General features: G+C 36.1%; 1 protein-coding gene across 2 annotated transcripts; it reads right to left on the bottom strand.

Annotated features, from left to right (window-relative positions):
* Positions 1 to 425: 425 nt before the first annotated feature.
* Positions 426 to 22,127, bottom strand: Hnf4g (hepatocyte nuclear factor 4 gamma). 2 transcript variants are annotated; one of them, XM_090338678.1, is made up of 11 exons: positions 22,004 to 22,127; positions 18,368 to 18,539; positions 13,220 to 13,314; positions 10,179 to 10,285; positions 8,230 to 8,385; positions 4,942 to 5,029; positions 4,226 to 4,378; positions 3,862 to 4,098; positions 2,544 to 2,666; positions 2,282 to 2,311; positions 426 to 573 (listed from the first exon to the last, which is right to left on the bottom strand). In XM_090338678.1, the coding sequence occupies exons 1-11, from the start codon at positions 22,119 to 22,121 to the stop codon at positions 452 to 454; spliced, it is 1,401 nt and encodes a 466-aa protein (XP_090194804.1). In that variant the 5' UTR covers positions 22,122 to 22,127; the 3' UTR covers positions 426 to 451. The 2 variants fall into 2 exon arrangements, with proteins under 2 accessions (XP_090194804.1, XP_090194803.1); XM_090338677.1 differs by lacking the exon at positions 2,282 to 2,311 and having other exon boundaries at positions 22,004 to 22,121.
* Positions 22,128 to 22,468: the final 341 nt, after the last annotated feature.

The raw sequence follows: 22,468 nt of genomic DNA, 5'->3' as shown, positions 1-22,468 counted from the left end.
AAGAAAGAAAGAAAGAAAGAAAGAAAGAAAGAGAAAAAACACTTGGTTCATTTCACATTAACCTAGAAACTCTGGTCTACTGTTCTTAGTCAAAAAGGAACCCTTATATCACTTCACAATAAAGTAATTATTTACAGATTTAAGTTAACGCTAGCAAAACAAATGAAAGTAGTACATAGCATTGGACTGGCCCAGACCCAGGGTTGGGGCAGTTAAAAACAAGACACTGTATAAACAATTTCAAACACAAATATACATTGGATGCATGTGAAAGTTTTACACCTTAACAACAACAAACAAAACAAATAATATAAACAAGAAAACAAGAGACCAATCTATCACAGCACCATGAAGAAGCCTTGGCTGAGGCTGTCAAAAGTACTATCCTGAGATATTTCAAAACCAACAGCTTTTCACATTTCCGCAGTGCTGTTTAGAAGTAAACATGTTCTCACAATGGCTTTTGCTTAGAGAGAGGTTGGTGTGAGATGACAGAAGCTTGGTTGGCAGTGATTTTGTATGGTTCTTGTCCAGAGCCTTGTGGTGGGGAAGGGAGTGGGGTTTCAGGAGTAGCTGAAAGAGAATTAGAGAATTGTGATGACAGCAGCCAATCTATTCTACCCCATAAAGTTCTCTACCCAATGCCAACAGGCAAGCTTATATTGTATAAATATTCTAAAGATCCCATGTGAGGAATTGACTTGCATAATACATAACCAGGGCATTGATATTCTAAGGGAAAAGCAATGTCACCACTCTTTCCAGGTATCATTAAACACCTATAGAAGAGCATGCTAAAAATCTTCATTGACACTTTGCCAAGATTTTGTTTATTTGTTTGTTTCTTGCCTTTCTTAGTAGCATTTGTTTGCATTTCAATCTCCTACAAACCAGTAGGTAGAAGTTAGTGAAAAGAATGAACAGAACATCAATTTAAAAATATGTGTATAATAAAAATTTTCATCGCATTTGTAATCAAGGTGCATGTAAAATTCAAATGCTTAGTTTGAAACACTCTGACATAGACATAATAGATGCCAAAAAAGTTAAAGCTATGATACTTTTGAAATACTTATGAATGTTTTGAAACCTGAGCTGTAGTCAGGAGCACTGAAAACATACTGGCTTATTTGCTACCCGATTATTCCACTATAATTGAGTTGGTCCATGCCTTCCTCTGCAATGGAAAGGGCAAGTCCTAGTGTAACTGAATAGAAAGGAATTGAATATAAAAAATTCAATTCAATATAAAAAATGGTAGCTTGAATAACCTCATTGTCTAGGAAAGTATTTCTTTTACTGTGAAATTTTACTATATTATAAAAATAATCTAGGAGCTATTCTATAACTTACAACACTTGAAATGGAGAGGTGTGGTTGCCTCATACTTGTAATCCTAGCTGCTTAGAAACCTGAGGATGTTGGTTCAAAGCCAGTCCAGGCAGGAAAGACTACGAGACCGTTATCTCCATTAACCACAAAAATGTTGGAAATGGAGATGTGGCTAGTAGTCAGACAGCATTTGAATTTGTTGTTATATTACAATGGGGTGTTAGCTACACTAACACTGTAATGAGTGCAGGCAACCTTAGTAGCAATACATGCATACACAATAATAATATGGCAATAGGTCAAATAATCTCAGTGAGTTAGCTGGGATAGTATTCAGAAGTAAGGTATCAAAGGTAAATTTAGAATTAATAGCACAAATCAAGAGCAATTTGCAGTGGTTTGAACATGACTCATGTGTTGAAAGTTTGGGCCCCAGCTGGCAACACTATTTTGGGAAGGTGGTAGGAACTTTGGAAGATGGGGCCTCAGGGTAATATTGGAATTTCTCATAGGTTTATAGCCTATATGTTTATAATCTATACACTCATAATTCTTAATATTTTCACATATGGAAGGTTCAGCATAATCATAATTTTCTGACTTATGAGTAGAATTCTTTTATATAGTTTGATCTTGTATGGTGATTTTTTTTTTTTTTTTTTTGGTCAGTCCTAGGGCTTGAACTCCGGGCCTGAGCGCTATCCCTGAGCTCTTCAACTCAAAGCTACTGCCCTACCCCTTGAGCCACAGTACCATTTTGGTTTTCTAGTGGTTAATTGAAGATAAGAATCTTACGGTCTTTAGTACCCGGGCTGGCTTTGAACCACAGTCCTCAGTTCTCCGCCTCCTATGTAGCTAGGATTACAGGTGTGAGTCACCTTGCCTGGTTTTGTATGGTTATTTTTAAGGTCTCCTATCACCATACAAACCTGGACAAACTTGGAACTACCCGAGTGTCTCGTTTTTGTGCTTCCCATGCCTGTGACATAGAAAGACTGGAATTTTAACGTATTTGTCTTAAATATGGACTTGTGCCCAGGCAAAAGAGCATTTAGATGACTATTATAGCACTGGGAGGTGAGTTCTAGGAAATACTACTCATGTTCTGTCATTTTGGGGTCCTAACATATTTCTCTTCTAAGTTCTGTTTTGTTTTTTTTTCCTCTCAGTTCAGAAAATCTTATGGTAGAAAAAATGCAGCCAATACTTACAGATCTGGTCTGTATGGACCAGCGTTGACATTGGGCCTAAGAGTATGGTTTGTCCAGTTAGTGGATCTTGAGACAAATGGGGGTGCATTGGATGGTGGAGATGGCTACCCTCATTGGAAGCACCTACAGAAGACAAAAAGATGCCTACATTTGTGACACATACCAGGAACAGCAAGTTTATTTGATACAGCAGAGATCTTTCTATGGACAGCTTAAACATTGCTATTTTTCTAAAGTAGTTTTTGAGAATTCAAAAAATAAAATGACAGAACCTGGACCATATCGAAGACAAAGTCAGCTTTCACTGTACATTGGCTGGATTAATGTTGCATCATAATGTTGCCTATTAATAGTAGACCTTATATGCCGTTTCCTGGAATTGTTAGGTTGCTGCCTATTGTTAAGGCAATTCCAAGAATTACTTACCTCTGGTTTATAGTATCTGGAATCACTCTAAGAGCATGAATAATTTTTATTTTAGGAAGATTCCACTAGGAACACATTAAGCAGCAGAAAATGAAAAATAAATACAGTGACTTTACAATGAAATTTTATCTAAATCAGAACAAAAATAAATGATGTCTCAACATAGTTCTGACATTGATTGTGGCGTTGAAGTCTTATTTTCCTCTTCTACTATTTTTGGGCCAATTAACTTTTTTTCAGGAACAATATATGTTCAATTTTAAGCCATTGAATTTATATATAGGCTATACTGAATTCCTGTGCTCCTGTAATTTTAAAGGTGTAAGGTCATTTTTTAAAAAGTTCAAGAAAGCTGAGTGAGGTGGCTCACCCTTGTAATCCTAGCTACTCAGGAGGCTGAGATCTGAGGATCACTGTTCAAAGCCAGCCCAGGCACTAAAGTATGAGAGACTATTATCTCCAATTAATGTCTAGAAAATGGGAAGTGGGGCTGTGGCTCCAGGGGTAGGTCAGTAGCATTGAGCTGAGCTAAAATACTCAGGGACAGCACCCAGGCCCAGGGGTAGGATAGCCTTGAGCTGAAGAGCTCAGAGACAGCTTACCATGCATGGGGATATCTAATAACTAACATAAAAAGAACTGCAGTATGGAAAGATGGTGGAGATGATTAAGAGTGTAGATTTGACTCTGTTTAAGTAGATTTGTCTATTTGTCTAGGTGTTAACAATTTTGAATGTTATGTCATCATACCAAAACAAGAAACACTTGGGGATATAACTACAGAGATGAAATAGATATGAACAAAAGCAAAGGAATGGAGATGGGGGGATTTGTTCTCATGGACTTTGGAGTGAGGCTGATCCATAAAAGAGAAATGGTTAGACATACTCACCACCCAGCAACATTTCCTGAAGTAGGTTGTCAATTTTAACCATGCCAAAAAGTTTCACAAACTGTATTTGCTCAATCATTTGCCAGGTAATACTCTGTAGCGTGGGCAAGAGGAGCAGCAGCTCTCCGAACCTCCCACGCGAATCATACTGGCGGTCGTTGATGTAGTCTTCCAGACTGATCTGGACTTGGAAGCGCATATTCTTAATTTTTACAGGGTCACTTAAACCTTTCGCATCTAAGAGAGGGACAAAATGAGCAGTCCAAAGATTTACTCTAACTTGAATGTGGGTATACGATCTTACGTATACAACAACAACAAAAGGAGTTTAATACATATTCTGTCGAGACTTCTATAAACCAACCTGGGTCAAAAAATACAATTGCCTTCAAACAAGCATATTCATTGTCATCGATCTGGATTTCTTGAAAGGGTCGAACTAGCTCATCCAGAACTCGATTGGCCACACGGCTGATCTCAACCTCACAGCTGTTACGGTGAATGACGTAGTTGTTTCCTACAAGAAGTAGAAAAGTTAACTGCCTCTCAGACATTCTTTTCAGTTGTTTAAACAGCTCACTCTTGAAGTGGATGGTGTGCGTGATATAAGAAGCATACTTCAAGGATCAATAATAATGATAAGGTGATCACATGCATTTTTTTAACAGCTCAGGTCACTGGTGATAATGAAAACAGTACAGACTAATAACAAGCTAATAAATGACCAGGGAAACTCTAACTATAATGATTAGCTTTGCTCTTTGGCAGTCATCTATTAGTGTCCTAGTGGCTAATGAGCGTACCACAAATCCTAAGAAATCTTCTGTGCTTACAGTAGATTAAAAAAGAAGATAGGAATCTCAGACTTCCCTGCCTGGGCTTGCTTCAAACCATGATCCTCAGATCTCTGCCTCCTAAGCAGGTAAGATTATAGGTGTGAGCCACTGGCGCCCAGCTTTAAAGACACATTTGATAATGTCACTGAATGCTTGGTTCATACAGGATAGAAATTTATATTATTAGATTGATAACATATGTATAGTTTCTTAAAACTAAAATAATAAAATCAAATCCGCTTACCTAAAAGTAAAATATCTTTATACATCATGGATCTCTTTGTGGCTCCGAGCAGTAAATGCTCCCCAGCATGAGCTCTCAACAGAGCCACCTAGATAAAAAGAATTCTAAGATTAACAATTAAATAAAAAAGAAAATGAATAAAAGATGGCCTATATAAATCTGATTAACTCACAGTCTGTTTTAAGCCTGGAATTTTTGTTATAACAAGCTATGATACTTAGAGGCACCCATTATAAGTAGTATTCTAGTTTTCAAGCTCAGCATGCCAAAACAGTTCCATTTTCAACATTTGTAAAATTACATAACAAGTGAGCACAATGGAATAGTGGGGTTGGGGGGAGTAGAATCATTAACTGCTTTAGGGGAGAAATTGAATCAGACAAGTGGTCAACTCCAAGAGTGGAGTTGAACTAGGACGCTGGAGATTCATTTACTTTCATCTGTAAAATTGAAGTCAAGGGGCCGGGAGTTTGGCCTAGTGGTTAAAGTGCTTGCCTAGCATGCACGAGGACCCGGGTTCGATTCCTCAGTAACACATACATAGAAAAAAAAAAAAAAGCCAGAAGTGGTGCTAAGGCTCAAATGGAAGAGCTCTAGCCTTAAGAAAGTCCAAGGACAGTGCTCAGGCCCTGAGTTCAAGCCCAGGACTGGCAAAAAAAAAAAAATTGAAGTCAAGATGAGAGAAAAATATCTGAATGTGCTCATGAGAACTAATGACATAGGATATACACACATAATATTATGTATTATAATCTCCTACATATTATAATCATCATAAACAAAGCAAAGCAAGGCCTTGAAGCAGGCGAAGGAGAGAGGTCTGGGTTTTGCCATTTCCTAAGCACATCTTGGCCTCTGTACTAAACTTTCAGCTCCGCTTCATTCATTCATTCGTTTTGTGGGGAGTGTCTGTGAGGAAGATGGTCACATATAATGTTTCTCTGCTTTCTTCACCATTTTAGTAAATGGCACCATCATCCAAAGTATTTGTTCAGGAGGCTGAGTACTTGAATAATGACTACGATGAAGCTGTTGAGATTGGTTTGGAAAGGTGGAGGAAGTGAGAGAAATAGGCAAGTCTAATTAAGGGATACCATATGCCTATATGAAAATATCACCATGAAGTCTTCTTAGACAAGTAAGTTGATGGTAAGTATGTGTGGGGAAGGAGGACAGTCTACTTTGAGTCTTCGCTAACTGTACAGCAAAAGCTAATGGTACATTTCCATATAAAAGTTAAATCCATCTATTGCTTTTCACCTCTGTTGCTATGACCCTAGGCCAGGCCCTTACCATTTGCCTCGTGGACCATCCAACACCTTCAGCTGGTTTCTTTCTGATCTCTTTCTTGATGGATCTTCCTAGATGACATTTTCTTTTTAATCCTAATTGCTATCACCCCTCTGATAAAAATCACCTTTTAATGGTTTCTTATTGTTCTTAGAACAACATTCAAACCCCTCGCCCAGGGCTGATCCTCTCAGGTGGATCCTCTCAATGTGTCTCCACATTGCTGGCTCTATTTTGTAACTCCTCTGTTCATATTGTTCCTGTCTGACTCACAACCCCTCAAGGTGTTGTCCCTGTACCCCAAATGCTTTCTCCTTGAATCTTGGTGCCCTTGGCCCCTTCTCAAATCCCGACTGTAAAGAATCTCTGCCCATATCAGATGCAGTCATTCTCCAACAACTCATCCCATTCCGCATTATAGATTTTTATAGAACTTATCCCCACCTAGAATTAACTTACTCATCATTTGTATATTTGTTTATTATCTCTCTCAAATGGGTCTCAAACTTTATGAGCCTAGTGAGGTAATCTGTACATTTATTGCAACAAAATGCCATAGTTCCTAAAACTAAAAACAATATTCTCCTAATATCTACTTATATGATAAACTTAAAGGATGAAGTTAATTGATCCAGGGTGCCTGTTTAGAAATTGCAAAATGAAGATAACACTTATCCCATAGAACCCCTGAAAGCATGAAATAAAATAATGTAAATGATAATGTATCTGAAAGCTAATTCCCCAGTGCCTAGCCCATAATAATAATTCACTAATCCATGGTTATTAGGGTGATGCTATCAAGGTATCAGTTAACGAACCAAAATTATTTTTCACTTGTCCCTGGATTTTTATTCCCCAACATGTAAGCAACTACATTCATACATCAGCCAGCAACTTTTAGAAAAAAGTGAACACGAAAATACAAAACTGATTACGTAACCTGACTCATGTTGCTTGGAGTGAGATTGCTAAGTTTTAGCATTATTCATTCTGGTACAACCTTCTGAGCCAAGCTATCTTTATGGTATGTCAATAACTGTGACTCATTCCAGGAAGCCAGTTACAAGACATCAGAAGAATGATTTCAGCTTTCACAGTACTTTTTTTTCCCTGTCACCAGGTAAAATGCTTTATCAGAAATGCAATCACTAACTTCTTATGATGATTTTGGTTGTGGTGGCATAATCATTTTCTCTTCTTTGACTTTTCACACAAGTATGGCCTTTTCCCTTCATTGTTTGGTTTAGTTTGTATGACACTGACAAAGAAAACTGGTCAACCAGTGCCTAAGTATCATTGAATGCAACTAGTTTCAATGTGAGAGAAGTGAAATGTTCAATTACTTATTCTACTAGAAGCTAAACATGCTTACTATAGAGGCCAAAGCAAATCTGAAACAATCAAATCTTTATACAGTAAGTAGGAAATTCAAATTCTTCATATGTCTGTCTGGTCATAATTCCTCAGGCATTTTTTGTTACATTTATTATATAATTTTATGCAATAAATGTTAGAATAAAATTGATAGCACGAAAGACTAAACTTAAACCTTAATTACATAAAATGTCCACAAAAACATATCCTTTTTAATGTCGTCTATGAGTAGCCAGATATTTCTGAGGGATTTATATGAAAATCTTTAGGAAAATCAAGACACCCATAGGACAGTTTACCTCCTAGATATTTATCTTTCTAGCACCTTGATTCACAATGGTGGTCATTTGCTAACTATTGGCCTTTTTTCTCATGTGTTTTTTAAACTCCAGGAGTCCAGGATAGTTTGGTCAATTCATATTGCATCAGTAATTTGCTATTTCTGAACAACAAAAGTAAAGCAGTTGGACCTCTTGCTAGAATCAGAAAATGACAGGTAAAGAAACCTAGCGCTTCCCTAGTAATTTATACATTGTCTAATATGGAAAATGTATTACCATGTGCCTGAAAGAACACAGAAGTTTTACAAAAACTCAAGACAGTCATAATTTCTTGAACTTGTACCTGGTCATCAAGTGGCAGCTCACAGAAAGCAGGAATGTATTTAGCCCACTCCACCAAGACCAACAGCTGCTGCTTCATTGATTCACAGACATCACCAATACTTGCGATTTTCTTGACATTTATGTCAGTGCTTGCCCCAGGGCTTGAGGCTGAGATCTAGCATTAAACAGAACACTATATTAATTTGTCATCTGAAATAACAGATCGCCAACAATTCCCTTTAATGCTTTGCCTATGTCAAGTAATCACTATGAAAGCAGGCAACTATCACTGTTCTGGCGTCCTGTAATACATTAAACATGCTTCAATGGAGAAATAGGATTCTATTTACAAGTTACATTGAACACAGAAAGAAGAACCTTATTTTAAAATTCAAACAGAGAAAGATACCATGACTTTTGGGGCAGTTTCATACTTCCAAAGGCTATGTCGCCAAGCAGGTAGTAGCCACATGAATTAGGCTGGATGGTTTTGTTATTAATTTTATATATATATATATACACATATATATTTTTAGTTTTAAGCTTTTAGTTTAATTTTTTTCTTTCTTTTTTCTTTTTTTTTTCCCAGTCCTGGCTTGGCCAAGTCTATCCTTGGTCTTTCTCAAGGCTAGAGCTCTACCACTTGAGCCACAGCACCACTTCCGACCTTTTGCTATGTATGTTGTATTAAGGAATTGAACCCGAGTCTTTGTGCATGCTAGACAAGCACTATACCACTAATCCAAATTCCTGGCCCCTTGTTTTCTTTTCTTTTTTTTTTTTAAGGAAGTTCACTTTTCAACTTGTCTATGTTCATGAAAAGATTATCTATGAATTACACTAGGGAGTTAAGCATACCAAACTGGTGTAGGGATTGGGAAAAAAAACCATCAAAATAAGATTAGGAAATCAATCTTTGACCAAGCCATGTTGAAGAGCATAATTTACGATAAAAATTCTGAAGCTGTGTATAATTTTAAAGTCTATAAAAATATAAATGGTCTTCAAAAGCCTGTCTGCTGGGGAAAAAAAATGTTGTCTATTGGAAGTATCTGTGAACTTTTTAATATAAAAATGTAAGCGCTTGGATTGTATATGTGCCTGTGTCATGATATGAACCGAGATATTTCCTCACTGCTCTCCCTGAAGACACTCTCTAAATGCTTTATTGGACCATTAAGTAATCTTCAAGTAATGATGCTGATAATGAGGATGTTAACCTCATCATATTACTCTTGTGTTATCAATAACGAAAGTAGTCTCACTGACTCTTTGGAGGTCCTGATAACCACTTAACTATTTCATAATTTGCTTACACTAGAGAAATATCATAAACATTTCCAGTGGAGTGATGCTAAAATGAACTATCTTATAATGATGTTTTTTATTGGAATCTTAAAATATTTCATGTATATAAACCAATGGTTTATTTTGTTAAGTTTACATCTGATATCCTCACTTTAGAAACTCGGAATCATAAATCTTTCTTCCTACTATCTTTTTCAGGTTGTAGCTTCTCACTGAAAATGTGTATTTCCAAATCAGGAAACAAGGTGGTGTCCTGAGTATGAAACTCATTTTCTAGGAAGGAAACTCTGATAACATATCTCAACCAAACTCCAAAAGTTTACAGTGGCAGATTTGACAGATTTCGTCACAATAAATGAGAAGGTACTCCCAGAGTGATGTGAGATGCAAGAAGCTTTTAGATCAAACTTATCAACTAACCTAGTCTCTGATAGTCTTATACCGAAATCCACTTAATTTTTCCATTTAAAAATCATAATGTACCATCCAAGTAAAGTCAAAAGTAAATGAGCAGCCCTCCGAATCATGTCAAAGTAAATTTTGTACCTAGTATAGATGCTATTTCTTTAATAAGCACACTTGAATCCACATATACTATTTATGCATAATGCCTAAATAGACTTTTGGTTCCATTACAGCAAGCTAATGTGCGATTGGTACCTGGCGAGACCGATTTTCAGCTTGTGCCAAGGTGTTAATGGAGGGGCTGTTGCTTCCATCACATGTGCTTCTCCTGGTGCTTATTCTGTCACGCTCATTTTGCACAGCTGAGAGGGGAAAACAGTGTTCATTGGCCAGAACTCTTGAATACAAACCAGGATACAAAGTAGGAAAATAAATTTTTTTACAAACAAGCTTAAAAGGTAAAGATAATGGTCTTTTAGAAGGAGATTGGTGTTGAAAAGTACACTGTAGATCTTTTATTCTGTACTATTTTCTGAATTAGAAATAGCCAAGTCTGTCACAGAGAACATCCAATATGGCTGCTTGCAACTCTATCATGCCATATGTGACTGTTAGAGCTAGAGCATGATGTGTGTGTGTGTGTGTGTGTGTGTGTGTGTGTGTGTGTGTGTGATCTGAGGCTGGCTGTCCCTGGGCTATTTGGTTCATGGCTACTGCTCTACCACTTTGAGCCATAGCTCTATTCCTGGTTTTTAGATGGATAATTGGAGATGATTAGACTTTCTTGCCGGGGCTGGATTTGAATCATCATCCTCAGATCTTAGATCCTACCTACTAGAGTAGCTAGGGTTACAGGTATAGCCACCAGTGCCTGCTTGTGATACATTTTTAATAAGATGATTTTCTATTCTCACAAAGTTAATAAAACTATATACAGGTTAACTACTGGAAGATTATCAACTATGGGACTGACAATTCAAAGATAGGAGTGAATTCTCTATCAGAAGATATGAGTCAAAGGTTTTGGAATTTCTATTTTCATTTTCCTATGATAGACTGTTTCCAAAACAGAAAGTAAATTTATTTTAGCAAGATAGTTGTAAAGAGTTGGAGGCATCGCTAGTTGGTATTGAGACAGCCTAGAAAGAATAAGGCTCTGAATTCAAATACCCAGTTCCTATGAAAAAAAAAATTTTAAAAGAAAAGAAAAATGCAGCTTTAAAACTGAAAGATTATTATCTTACAAAATACTCTTCTTATACTGTCCCTAAGCTCTTCAGCTCAAGGCTGGTACCCTGTCACTTGAGCCACAGTGCCACTTCTGGTTTTCTGGTGGTTAACTGGAGATGAGAATGTCATGCACTTTGGTGCCTGGGCTGACTTTGAACTGCAGTCTTCAGATCTCAGCCTCCTAAGTAGCTAGGATTATCAGCATGAGCCACCGGCGCCCAGCTTAGATATCATTTTTTTTAATAACAAGGACTGCAGTCCTTATAGTACTTAAAATAACACTCTAATTTGTTTTTGAAAAAAGCAGAAAATTATCATTCTCCTGCGAAACAAATCCACAATGTCTATGTCTTATAAGAGATACATGAAACTGTCAACTCTGTTTAGTTATAAGAGTAAACATTAGGAAGGGGTTTGCATTTAAGAAAGAATGAATAGTCGAGTTTGAAGTGAATTATTGCTATTTTATTTTGAAATTATAATGACTGATAGTTTAATTTTGTGGGGTCTTTTCCTTCACATGAGTAGTATTTACACAAGTATTAATTATGTTTCCCTCTTTGATTCATCAATGATAGCTTTTTTTGGGGGGGGGGAGCATTATCCACTCTTAGCTTCTTGCTCTTGCTCAGGTTGCTGGCTCAGTTTCATCTGACAGGTGCTCTACAACTTGAACTATGTCTCTAGCCAGCTTTTCACTGGTTATTTGGAGATAGAGATATGTACATGCCTATCCAGGCTGGCTTCTAATTCCATCTTCTGATTTCGATGTCTTGAGTACCTATAATACTGCTTTGAGCCCCCAATCCCTTCAATTTTATAAATGGTTTTTAATATGTACCTGTATATGTGTGTGTGTGTGTGTGTGTGTGTGTGTGTGTGTGTGTGTGTGTGTGTATCCATCCATGCATGCATGCATGCCAGTTCTGGGAATTGAACTGAGGGCTGAGTGCTGTCCCTAAACTTCTTTTGCTCAAGGCTCCCTCTCTACTATTTGAGCCACAGCACCATTTCCTGTTTTTTCTCAGCAGTTTATTAGAGATAAGAGTCTCATGGATTTTCCTGTACAGGCTGGCTTTGAACTGTGATCCTCAGATCTCAGGCTCCTGAGTAGCTAGGATTACAGGTGAGAACCCAAGAACCTGGCTGTGTTACCTTTGTTATGTTACTTTTTTTTATGAGTAGCAACCTAAATAAAACTAATGTAATTCTTCAAATTGGAAGATATTGAGAGAGAAAACAAAAATCTAGCTAACTTCTGGGTTGACTTGATATGTCCTGCACTTTTACAAACAATGATTTGATTTAATTTCATTTGTCACATACTTGAAAAAAGTATAACTTTGTATCTGTATGCAAGTATTCAGCAAAACCAGTAGTCATAAAATCTTGTATGAACTATCCCTGCTGATGTGTGTAAACTAAACCATATCAGACTGTACAAGAATATAACCCAACTATACTTAATATAACCAAAATAAAAGTTGCATACACTAAAACAGCATCTCTATATTTTCTCTGTCCCCCAATAAATTATATACCTTGCAGGTGGGGGGTATTTTGGGAATTACGTTTAGTGATGAAGTCTTAAATCTAGCATAGTGTTTAGGAAATAGCAGTGTCCCATAAACATTTCTTAAACAGACAAATTCATGAAAACTGAAACTTCAATCAATATTCTAAGAATGAATAAATATACTCAAATTTTAATAAGAATAAAAATGTATTTGAAATGCACAATTTCAATCTACTCGTAGACTTTTCCATTTATCTTCTGAACAGTTACTGGAATGCTACTTAGACAATCATCTTTTGCAAGCCTTAGAGAGTACAGCATCAATAACCTAACCAGAAAAATACTGGCTCTGTCACTAACTAAGGTGACTACTAAGGTGGTAACCCTTGTGCTAGATTAGTTAAGAAACAGACACATCATTAATAACTTAAGGAAAATTAGGCACATAGAAAGGGATTATTGTGATTCATGAGAATGGCTGTGCAGTTTTATCATTTTCCATCAACAATGTTAGTTATCAATCATCCTCCTCTTCACCATCATTTGTTACCTTCTTTTTTCATTCCTGCTCTGAAACACTTTCTTAATCGACAATATCTACACTGATTCCTCTTGTCCTTGTCAACAACACATTGGCGACTGAATCTGTAATAGCAAACAAAGTTGCATTACTAAAGTATCATTTATCACAAAAGGAAAACAAAACCAGTGGATTTCAAGAAAGTGTAGTCACATTTGGTTCACAGTGAAGAGGGCAGAAAGACAATTAGCTAGAATACTTTTAGTTTCATGAAGAGAGTGTGTATGCAAATACAACCTTACCTCTCACATAGTCTTTCTCATAAAATAAAACTGAATGACTGCCTCACTTTGGGAAGTGTGCAGTCATTTCTGTCATGAGTCATGAATGTCAAACCTACCTTTAAAATGTTTGGCATCTTAATTCTAGTTGTTTATTGCTGAGTGATTTCAATATGGTAGAGAATGTATCAGAATTACACTTACCACTACTTTCATATTTTTACTCTTGAAAAAAATAATTCTAGCAGTTTAAAGTCACTTCCGACTATACTGAAATTCACTCTAAATAAAAAATGCCTACTATGAGATTCCTTAAATACAGCACTGACAATCATATTTCACTTCACAACTGTTTAGAATGACTGTGATCTGAGAAAAGCAAAATGCAAACAAACACTGACATTAAAGGTGTTGTGATGGTGGGGGAGAAATTGTCATGATCAAACATTTCTGATTAGAACATTAAATGTTGTTGCTGCTTTCAAAGTTTATCCGTTGCTCAAAAGGTGAAACATGGAGCTACCAACTGACAGAGCAACTGTATGCCTAGGTATATACCCAATCTGAAATGAAAACCTGTCCTCAGCAACATTATTCAAGCTAGTTAAAAAGTGTAGTAATGCTCAGATAAATGTGGTATACCCAAATGTGGGATATTACTATTTGTCAATAAGCTAAAATGTAGTATTGATTCAGGCTACAACATGAAACATGTTTATTCTAAATGAAGGAATTTCATCATATAAAAGGTTTAAAAGGAACAATCAAATAAAAATAGAAACTGTATTCATAGTATCCTCAATATTGTTGGAGTGGGAACTTGGGGAATTAGACAGTGCATGTCACATTTACTTACAGGATGGCAAAAATGATCTAAACTGACATTTGGAAAATTTGAATGTGCTAATAAATTCAATTACATACTTTAAAAAAAGAGAAAATCTTTCAAGGTAGATCTAGCCCAATTTTCAGATTCACCACTTATTCTTTTTTTTTTTTTTTTTTTTTTTTTTTTTTTTTTTTTTTTTTGGTGGGTCATGGGGGTTGAACTCCGGGCCTGAACATAATCCCTGAACTCTTCAGCTTAAGGCTACCACCCTACCCTTGAGCTAAGCCCCACTTCCCATTTTCTAGAAGTTAATTGGAGCTAAGAGTCTCAGGTCCTTTTGTGCCTGGGCTGGCTTTCAGCCATGATACTCAGATCTCAGCCTCCTGAGTAGCTAGGATTACAGGCGTCAGTCAGGCAATGCACCTGGCTCACCACTCATTCTTAAGTATAACTTCGGATGTTATGAGACATTAATCTGAAATGGTAAACTAAGGAAATCACCTTGCCTTACAGAATGCTGTGTGAATGTTCTTTAGAGTTTAAGGTTCAATATTAATCATATAATAAACAAAACTATTGCTTCAAAATTCTTATCCATAAATACTGTTAAGTCTTGATTACTTGTAGTTGATTAGTAAATAATAAAAAAGAAATAGCATATTTTGTGATATATTTGAAAAAATCTTTAAAATATTTGTGAATTACCACTTGAAACCGAACTTCAAGTAAGTTAAGTTAGAAGCAAGATATGCTTTCAAGGTAAGAAAAACAGCAATGTTCATTGTGAAAATGAACTGAGAAAACTCAACAGAAAGGATGAGATGAACAAGAATCACAACAAGAAGTGCATATCCAATTGTCGTTAAGGAAACTAATAATAAATCTTGAATCTATATATTATTAATACCTCTAGAATAAACAACCCTACTGCAGGAATCAAACAAATAAGGTGCTTCCTGTTTCTTCCATTCTAGGAAATTACAGTCTACCAGAGTACACATACAAACTTAAAATGAGCCATTACAAGAACCATCATGTGAGAAGCATTGAAATAGCCACTTAAAATGTTCCTTCGGTACGAAGGAACAATGAAGGTGAAAATAGAATTTATAGCATCTGGTAAAACCTGAGCTTAAATAAATATACTGCTAACACTTTTGCAAGGGTAAAGTCATAACATTCAACACCAAAAAAACATATAAAGGCTTAGTTGACATTAGTCCACATGATGGGAGGTAGAAGAAGCTGTACCTGAAACAAAGATACTTATTAACCATCAAACAGCTGCTCTGGGAGTGACTTATGCCTCCTTTTTACATACAGGAAAGAAAGTTAGAAATTTCAAAAGTCTTTGTACTGGTATTCATAGGTTCTTCTAATCTGTTGGATTTCATTGTTTGAACCATAACTACTCATGTATGTGTATTTCACTTTTTAAGAAAATCTATTGTAGCTGGGCACCGTGGCTCATGCCTATAATTCTAGCTACTCAGAAGGCTGAGATCTGAGGATTAATGTTCAAAACCAGCCCAGGCACAAAAGTATCTGAGACTCTTATCTCCAATTAACCTCTAGAAAATGTGAAGTGGGGCTTGTCTCAAGGGTAGGGTGGTAGCCTTGAGTTGAAGAGCTCAGGGACAGCACCCAGGCTGAGTTCAAGCCCCATGACCCACACCAAAGAAAAAAGGAAGAAAGAAAACCTATTGCTCCAAAAGAATGTGGCTTATATCTTCTTTCTCTTTATTTTAGTGTTTTTATCTCAAGAGCACTCAATTTTCTTTTTTTTAAGAGCACTCAGTTTTCAAGATGATCATGAAGAAAATGGTTTTGCAAAAGGAAAACGACTCATGTCTTAAATCATGACAGTTTTTATGTATGTACATGGAAAATATACCTACATATTCTGCTTATCAAATTTTTAAAGTGGGTGATTAACATTTCCATTAATCAACATCAAACCCTCTTTGAAAATCTACTAAAGAGCACTAGGTAGATATTAGGAGAGTTATGTATTAACTTTTATTACACCTTGAGAAATCAAATAGCACCATGTTGTAAGAGAGTTTCTTCTCAATGTTCAACCTGTTCTTAAGTCAATGTAACAGAACTGGGGTATACCTCAGAGATAGACTGCTTGCCTAGCATACTGGAGAAGGCAGGTAAAAATCTCTAGTCCTACAGAAAGTAAGAAAGCTAACAAGACTATCACTGATGGATAGAATAAATAAATTTTTATTCTGCCTTAATCATATCCAACCTATCCCTATTTTGCATTCGACAACTTTCAGACCAATTGGCGTATGATAACTAAACCTAAACTAAGCTATGATGTTGACTAGATAATTTAAGACTACTCTAAATGTGTGATATACCATGTTAAATAAGGTTGAAACAAAGCATTTAAATTTCATGGCAACAAAAATTAGCATAAGAAGCCCAATTTAGGTTCTAGAACTGAAAGTTAAATTTCATTCATAGTAACTAATATGCTGCAAAATACTTTCTTTTTCATAATTTTAGTTTAGAAGATACAAAATGTAAAAATTACATTTGACTAAGAATTAAGTCAACATACTCAAATATGTACACTGTAAAAAACCATTTAAATATAGTTTTTAAGATGTTTCAGTAGTGTATGGACATGTGATAAAACAATAAAGAAACAGAAAGAAAAGAGCAACACTCTGTCTGGGAGTTGAGGGAGGAAGACAAATTGTCAAGGGAGGTGTCCAGGGATGGATTCAACTATATTGTTCTAAACTGGGTGGTAGGTACATGAATTCTTTATATGCCTTTTATAATTCTGAAATATTTCACTAAAAAAGAACCACCTGTGAGAATGTGTCTCTCTAACATGCCCAAACATCCTTACTGCTGTTACAGGTCAGAGATTTTGTTCACAGAATTAAAGAAATACAAAAGCTCTAAATTTTCTTCTCTTATTTCTTTTTTAATGTTATATATTAGGCTTTCAGTAGACTTTTGCTTTACGATGTTCTTGTCAGCAGGATACTTCAAAAGATTTACGCCTGATAAGAAAGCATTTAAAATGACTGTATTATTGGAAAAATTAAAAGTTTCAGGAAAGTTCCTGTCTATGGTTTGTACATGAGAAATATTACTGTAAAGTGTTGACTCTTCTTTTGAGGAGCTCCATAAAAATTTTCATTTGTGTCTATTATTCTTTTGGTTTTTTATTTTAGATTTTATTAACATTGATATCATCATATTTCAAATGTCACATTTAACAAGTTAAGTATTAAAGAATGGGATCGCTATTGCATCTATTATTCTTTAAAGAGAATTTTTAGAGCAGTTTCAGATTCAAAATTTCTATCTTCTTTGGAGAAGTGAGCTTACTTTTGATGTTTACTTTCATTACTATCTTTGGAAGCATTCCCCTCAGGTGGTGGATGTAAATCAATTAGGCTGGCTCGCATGGTAGATGCCAGTCCTGTCTCAAGAAGGATGGCATTTCTAGTGGCCACAGAAGTGAAAAGGAAGAGCAAGAGGAGGAGGAGGAGAAGAACAGGAGGAAGAAGAGAAAGAAGGAGTGGTGGGAGAAGGAGGAGGAGGAGGAGGAGGAGGATAAGCTGTATTATTTTTCTAATTGGAATAAGAGAATGATTAATAACAGTTGTACCATTTCTTCCAAAACCCTTGTCCAAGTGAAGACACCAGAATGTGTTGTGGTATTCAAGAAGCATTTGTATTTTAGCCAGTCCATCCTCTAACTTTATTCCCAGAATCAGTTTTAGACCCCATATGGGCCTGACACACTCGGCAGAGGCAGGTGGAAGTTTTTGATTATTTTTTTGTGTCCAGGTTATGGGTGCCTCGCCCATGGTTACTATTGAACCAGTGAGAATAAACTGCTACATTTAGCTTACAAGCTTTCTCCCCCTGACCCTTCTGAGATTGGCCCCTCATAAGAGAGAGCTTCCACAAATGACCAATCTATAGATATTTGGATCAATGACCATGTGCTGGGCATTGTCCTCTTATTTCTTGCATTACATTTTCACACAGCTCTACAGATAGTGCTCATGAAAGGATTATTCCTGATACCTGCAGGAGTAAACATGACTCTTTCGAATGCTACGTCTGAAGAAGCCCTTGCATCCATCACAACTTGATGCCCCGTAGTGTTTTCCTGTCGCTCTGTCTCCACAGATCGCACATAGACAGTTGATGCCACTGTCTCGAGCATTCATACTTGTTGTCTCTGGGGCAGAACTATCTGTCAGAAATAAAATGAAGAACACACTTGGTTACTGCTTATTCTTTATTACAGAACTCTAGTAATTTTTCATAGGCCTCTAAGAGTTCATGCATCCCTTGGTGTTTCTGTTTTTATTTTAATTCTTTTTATTGTCATTACGATGTCAGCAGGGGTTACAATCACACACATTAGGTCATGAGTACATTTCTTTTTGGACAATATTGTTCCCTGGTTTTTTTGTGTCACCACATGAACCCTTTCCTTTAAACCATTATTTTCATTTCAAGCTCCTTTATGGTCATTCTGACCATTAAACTTTAGGGTTCCATAGGAGTGAGTTACTCCCTAAGTCACTTCCCCTATGAGAGCTCACGCCTATGCCTATAATACTAGCTACTCCAGATGCTGAGATCTGAGGATCATGGTTCAAAGCCAATTTTGGACAGGGAAGTCTGTGAAACTTTTCATCTCCAATAAGTTACTCAGGAAAAGCTGGAAGTGGTGCTGGCTGTTAAGTGGTAGAGCGCTAACCTTGAGCAACAGAAGCTAAGGGACAGCGCTCAGGCCCTGAGTATCAGAGGATCCATCTATAAGGCTTAAACCATTATTTAAAATTGTATTTTGAGGCCTATCAAGAATTCATGTATCTAGCCAACAGACACGATAAAATAATGGCATTTGCAGGGAAGTGGATGAATCTAGAGCAAATCATGTTGAGTGAGACAAGTCAAGACCAAAGGAACAAAAGGCGCATGGTATCCTTAATATGTGGCTATTAGATCCAAACAGTACAAGAGCGAGGACTCAAAAGTTGCTTACCCAATGCTATGGACATGGTATTGGAAATATAAACACAACTACATAGACACAAAAACCTATGACTCTATAGACATAATGTCTTATTACACAGATTAATATACATCTATGATATACAAACCCTTAGCTTAATTTTGATGTTCTAAAAACTAAGTGCCAGTGATATACATATAGATTCCCTTTTTGAATACTCGTTTGTTAAACATGTCATTTGAAATATGATGTAAAATCAATGTTAATAAATTCTTTAATAAAAAAGAATTCATGTGTCAATAAAATCAGGAACTAGTATATCTAAAACAGAGTTTCATTTCTTTTCCAAAAGAACTTGCTTTTTCCCTGTCTCCTTGGTATCAGCCAATGGTTCCACCCAGAGCAGATAACTTGGGAGTTTCCCTTGAATTTTTCCCATCCACTACCTTTTACATGCCAACCATTTTTAAGACCATATCTGAAGTACATGATTAGACTACCTCTTGAGCCTTTCAGCATAGTCACCCTCTCACAGTCCACGAGCACGGTCCCCATGGGTGAATGCAGAGTTCTCCTATCTACTTTCACCCTTGCTCCCTCACAATCCATTTATTACCCTAGAGCCAACAACGTGGTCTTAATTTAGAAAGTTCATGTCACTCTCCTGAATTGTTCCAGGCATGACTTGCCATCACAAACAGAATCCAGACTGTAAAGCCCTGTGTCATGAAGTCCCCCAGCCTTCACCTCTGATCCCAAGATGCGTACCACTTGTCATGCTGTTCCCTTCTTCCCAGCAATGGCATCTTTTTCATTTCCTCGAGGCCTGTTTCCCTCTTGACATGTTTACATGTCCTGGAAGAAAATCTCTTCTGCAGCCTTTTCTCTGAGCTAGCCATGAAGTTTCTGTCCAAATTTTGTATTTTGTATTAAACTTCCTCTGAGAATACACCTGAGAGTGACTTCCCATCTACTTGTCAACTAAAACCCAGAACTCTGCTTGTGATTGCTCTTTGAAATACCAATGTTTTTCCCTAAGATTACACATTGTTTATTGGTATGCTTATTTGTCATCTGCATAAAATATAAACTTCATGATGTCAGAGGATTCACTTGCCTTATTCTTTCTGATTTGCCAGTTCTTAGCTAGAATGAAGTAGACAACCAAAGTATACTTCCAGAAAGAAGCGTCATTCAAAGTAAAATTTAATATTTTTGGAAACAACTTAAAATGTGTATGCACTAAAATACTAAATTTAATATAAATATTAAATTTTTAATTTAAAATCAACTTTACAAATAATATAGACAGTGACAAGGTAGAACTCAAATATAACAAAATAAAATAAAATGCTGCCATGTTCTAATTACCTTCCATATATATTGCTGAATAGACAAATACTTTCACATGTCATTTCATAAAGCTGGAAAATGAGTATTTTAAGGGCAATCATGTGACATATATGAATGGGAAGAAATGATCCTTTGTAACATCAACAAACAAATACTAATATGAAAATTAAAAGTGTTTGAAATTTATTTTGTTCTGGGGATATATGCAAATTAAATTCTTACTACAAGTTTAATGGGATATATAAAAGTGACAATGTTATTTAAAAAGAAATAAATTAGATAAGACATAGCAACTAACCATACAAGTTAGTCGTTTCATTATACAATGGTAAATATGACAAATATTTATGACAGAACCTCCGATTTAGGGACCTAGAATCCTTTTTAAAAGTTGTTCTTCTTCTGAGATAAATACTCTTGTAAGTATAAGTAACCAAAATAGTGAGTTTCTTAGCATTTCAAGTTTAGGATCACTTTAATTCCATTGTGTTCAATTTTAGAATTTATCTTTTGACACTTTTAAAATATCTCTCCACTACTAAGCAATTGTTAAGTTGAAGTAAAATCAGAAGGTCACTCATACACCTTTCTTCATATAGTAGAATAGTAAGATGTTCTTTGTGTACGATGCTTTTACAATGTTGAACACTTTTCCAAAATATACATAACTTCAAGAACTAATCATTATGACTTTTAAAAAAATTCTAAGTCAATAGTAAACCATATTACGTAAAAATACAAACTGTAAACAATTCATGTCTGATTTAAAGTTAAAATGTTACTGTGAGTAAATGCCAAAAGTTTTGTGTGGCTAAACATTAGCCTGTCAAGTGAAGTTATACCATGGACCCCTCTTTCTATATTTGTGTTCAGTGCAGAAAGTTCACAGTAATTTTCAATGCAGTGTTTCACCAGCAGCAAATGAAAATTGGGAATAATGAGAAGGAGGGAATCAGTGAAGTGCCTAGTATTTTATGGAAACTTGGCTCCATGAATGATTCTAAATAAAGCATAGAAAGTACATTTTCATAGTCAATGTGCCAATATCACTTATTACTATGATTTACATTGAGTAAAATAATGCTGAAACGGTTTTAACTGGTCCATGACAGAATTCTGAGGTTACTTTATCACACGAAAAGAGGCTCCTCTACTTCTAATACAAAATAGCAATATTAACTTAAAATTATACATGAAATGCAAAAGCCCATATCTGTGGCCTTAGAAAACAAGCCTTCAATTCTCTAGCAATAACATGCCAAGTAACCTTCATGGGAAACGCAGTTTTACTTCAATGGTACCTATTTTAAAATACATCTAAGAAGCAGAGGAGAACTCACCATTGGAATTGTATAGAATCTGCATCGTTTCAAATTCCAAAGTTGTGTAAGTTGGGTCCAACACTTCACTGTAATTGCCCATATCCATGTCCAATACTGGCTCTGATACCCTCATCATAGATTGAGACACGAGCTCAGAATGTGGTTGACGCTTTTGCTTTCAATCTGCAAGTGATAATTCAGAGCTAACTGTAACTGAGTGGCTTATGTGTGCAGTGGGAGGGGCTGTAAAACTGTAACCTCCTTTGGCAGGCCATATTCTGTTCATTTCTTCTTTTATGGCATATGAGAGCAATTCCTTGCGATAATGTTGGAATGCTTCGTGGAACTGCCTTATCTGAAGTGCTTAGTGGACTAACATGATTTCCTACATTGATTTTCAGTAGACAATAAATGATGCCATTCAGAGCAGGATTAAGCAGAGAAAAGAGAAATCTCTGAGATTTTTGAGCTGTAATTCTTTTT

The sequence above is a fragment of the Megascapheus bottae genome, chromosome 9 (genome assembly GCF_031878675.1).
Source record: "Megascapheus bottae isolate mThoBot1 chromosome 9, mThoBot2.hap1, whole genome shotgun sequence".
In the NCBI taxonomy this organism is placed as follows: Eukaryota; Metazoa; Chordata; class Mammalia; order Rodentia; family Geomyidae; genus Megascapheus; species Megascapheus bottae.
Note: the sequence above shows the minus strand (reverse complement) of the source record. Positions and strands in the feature narration are given on the sequence as shown.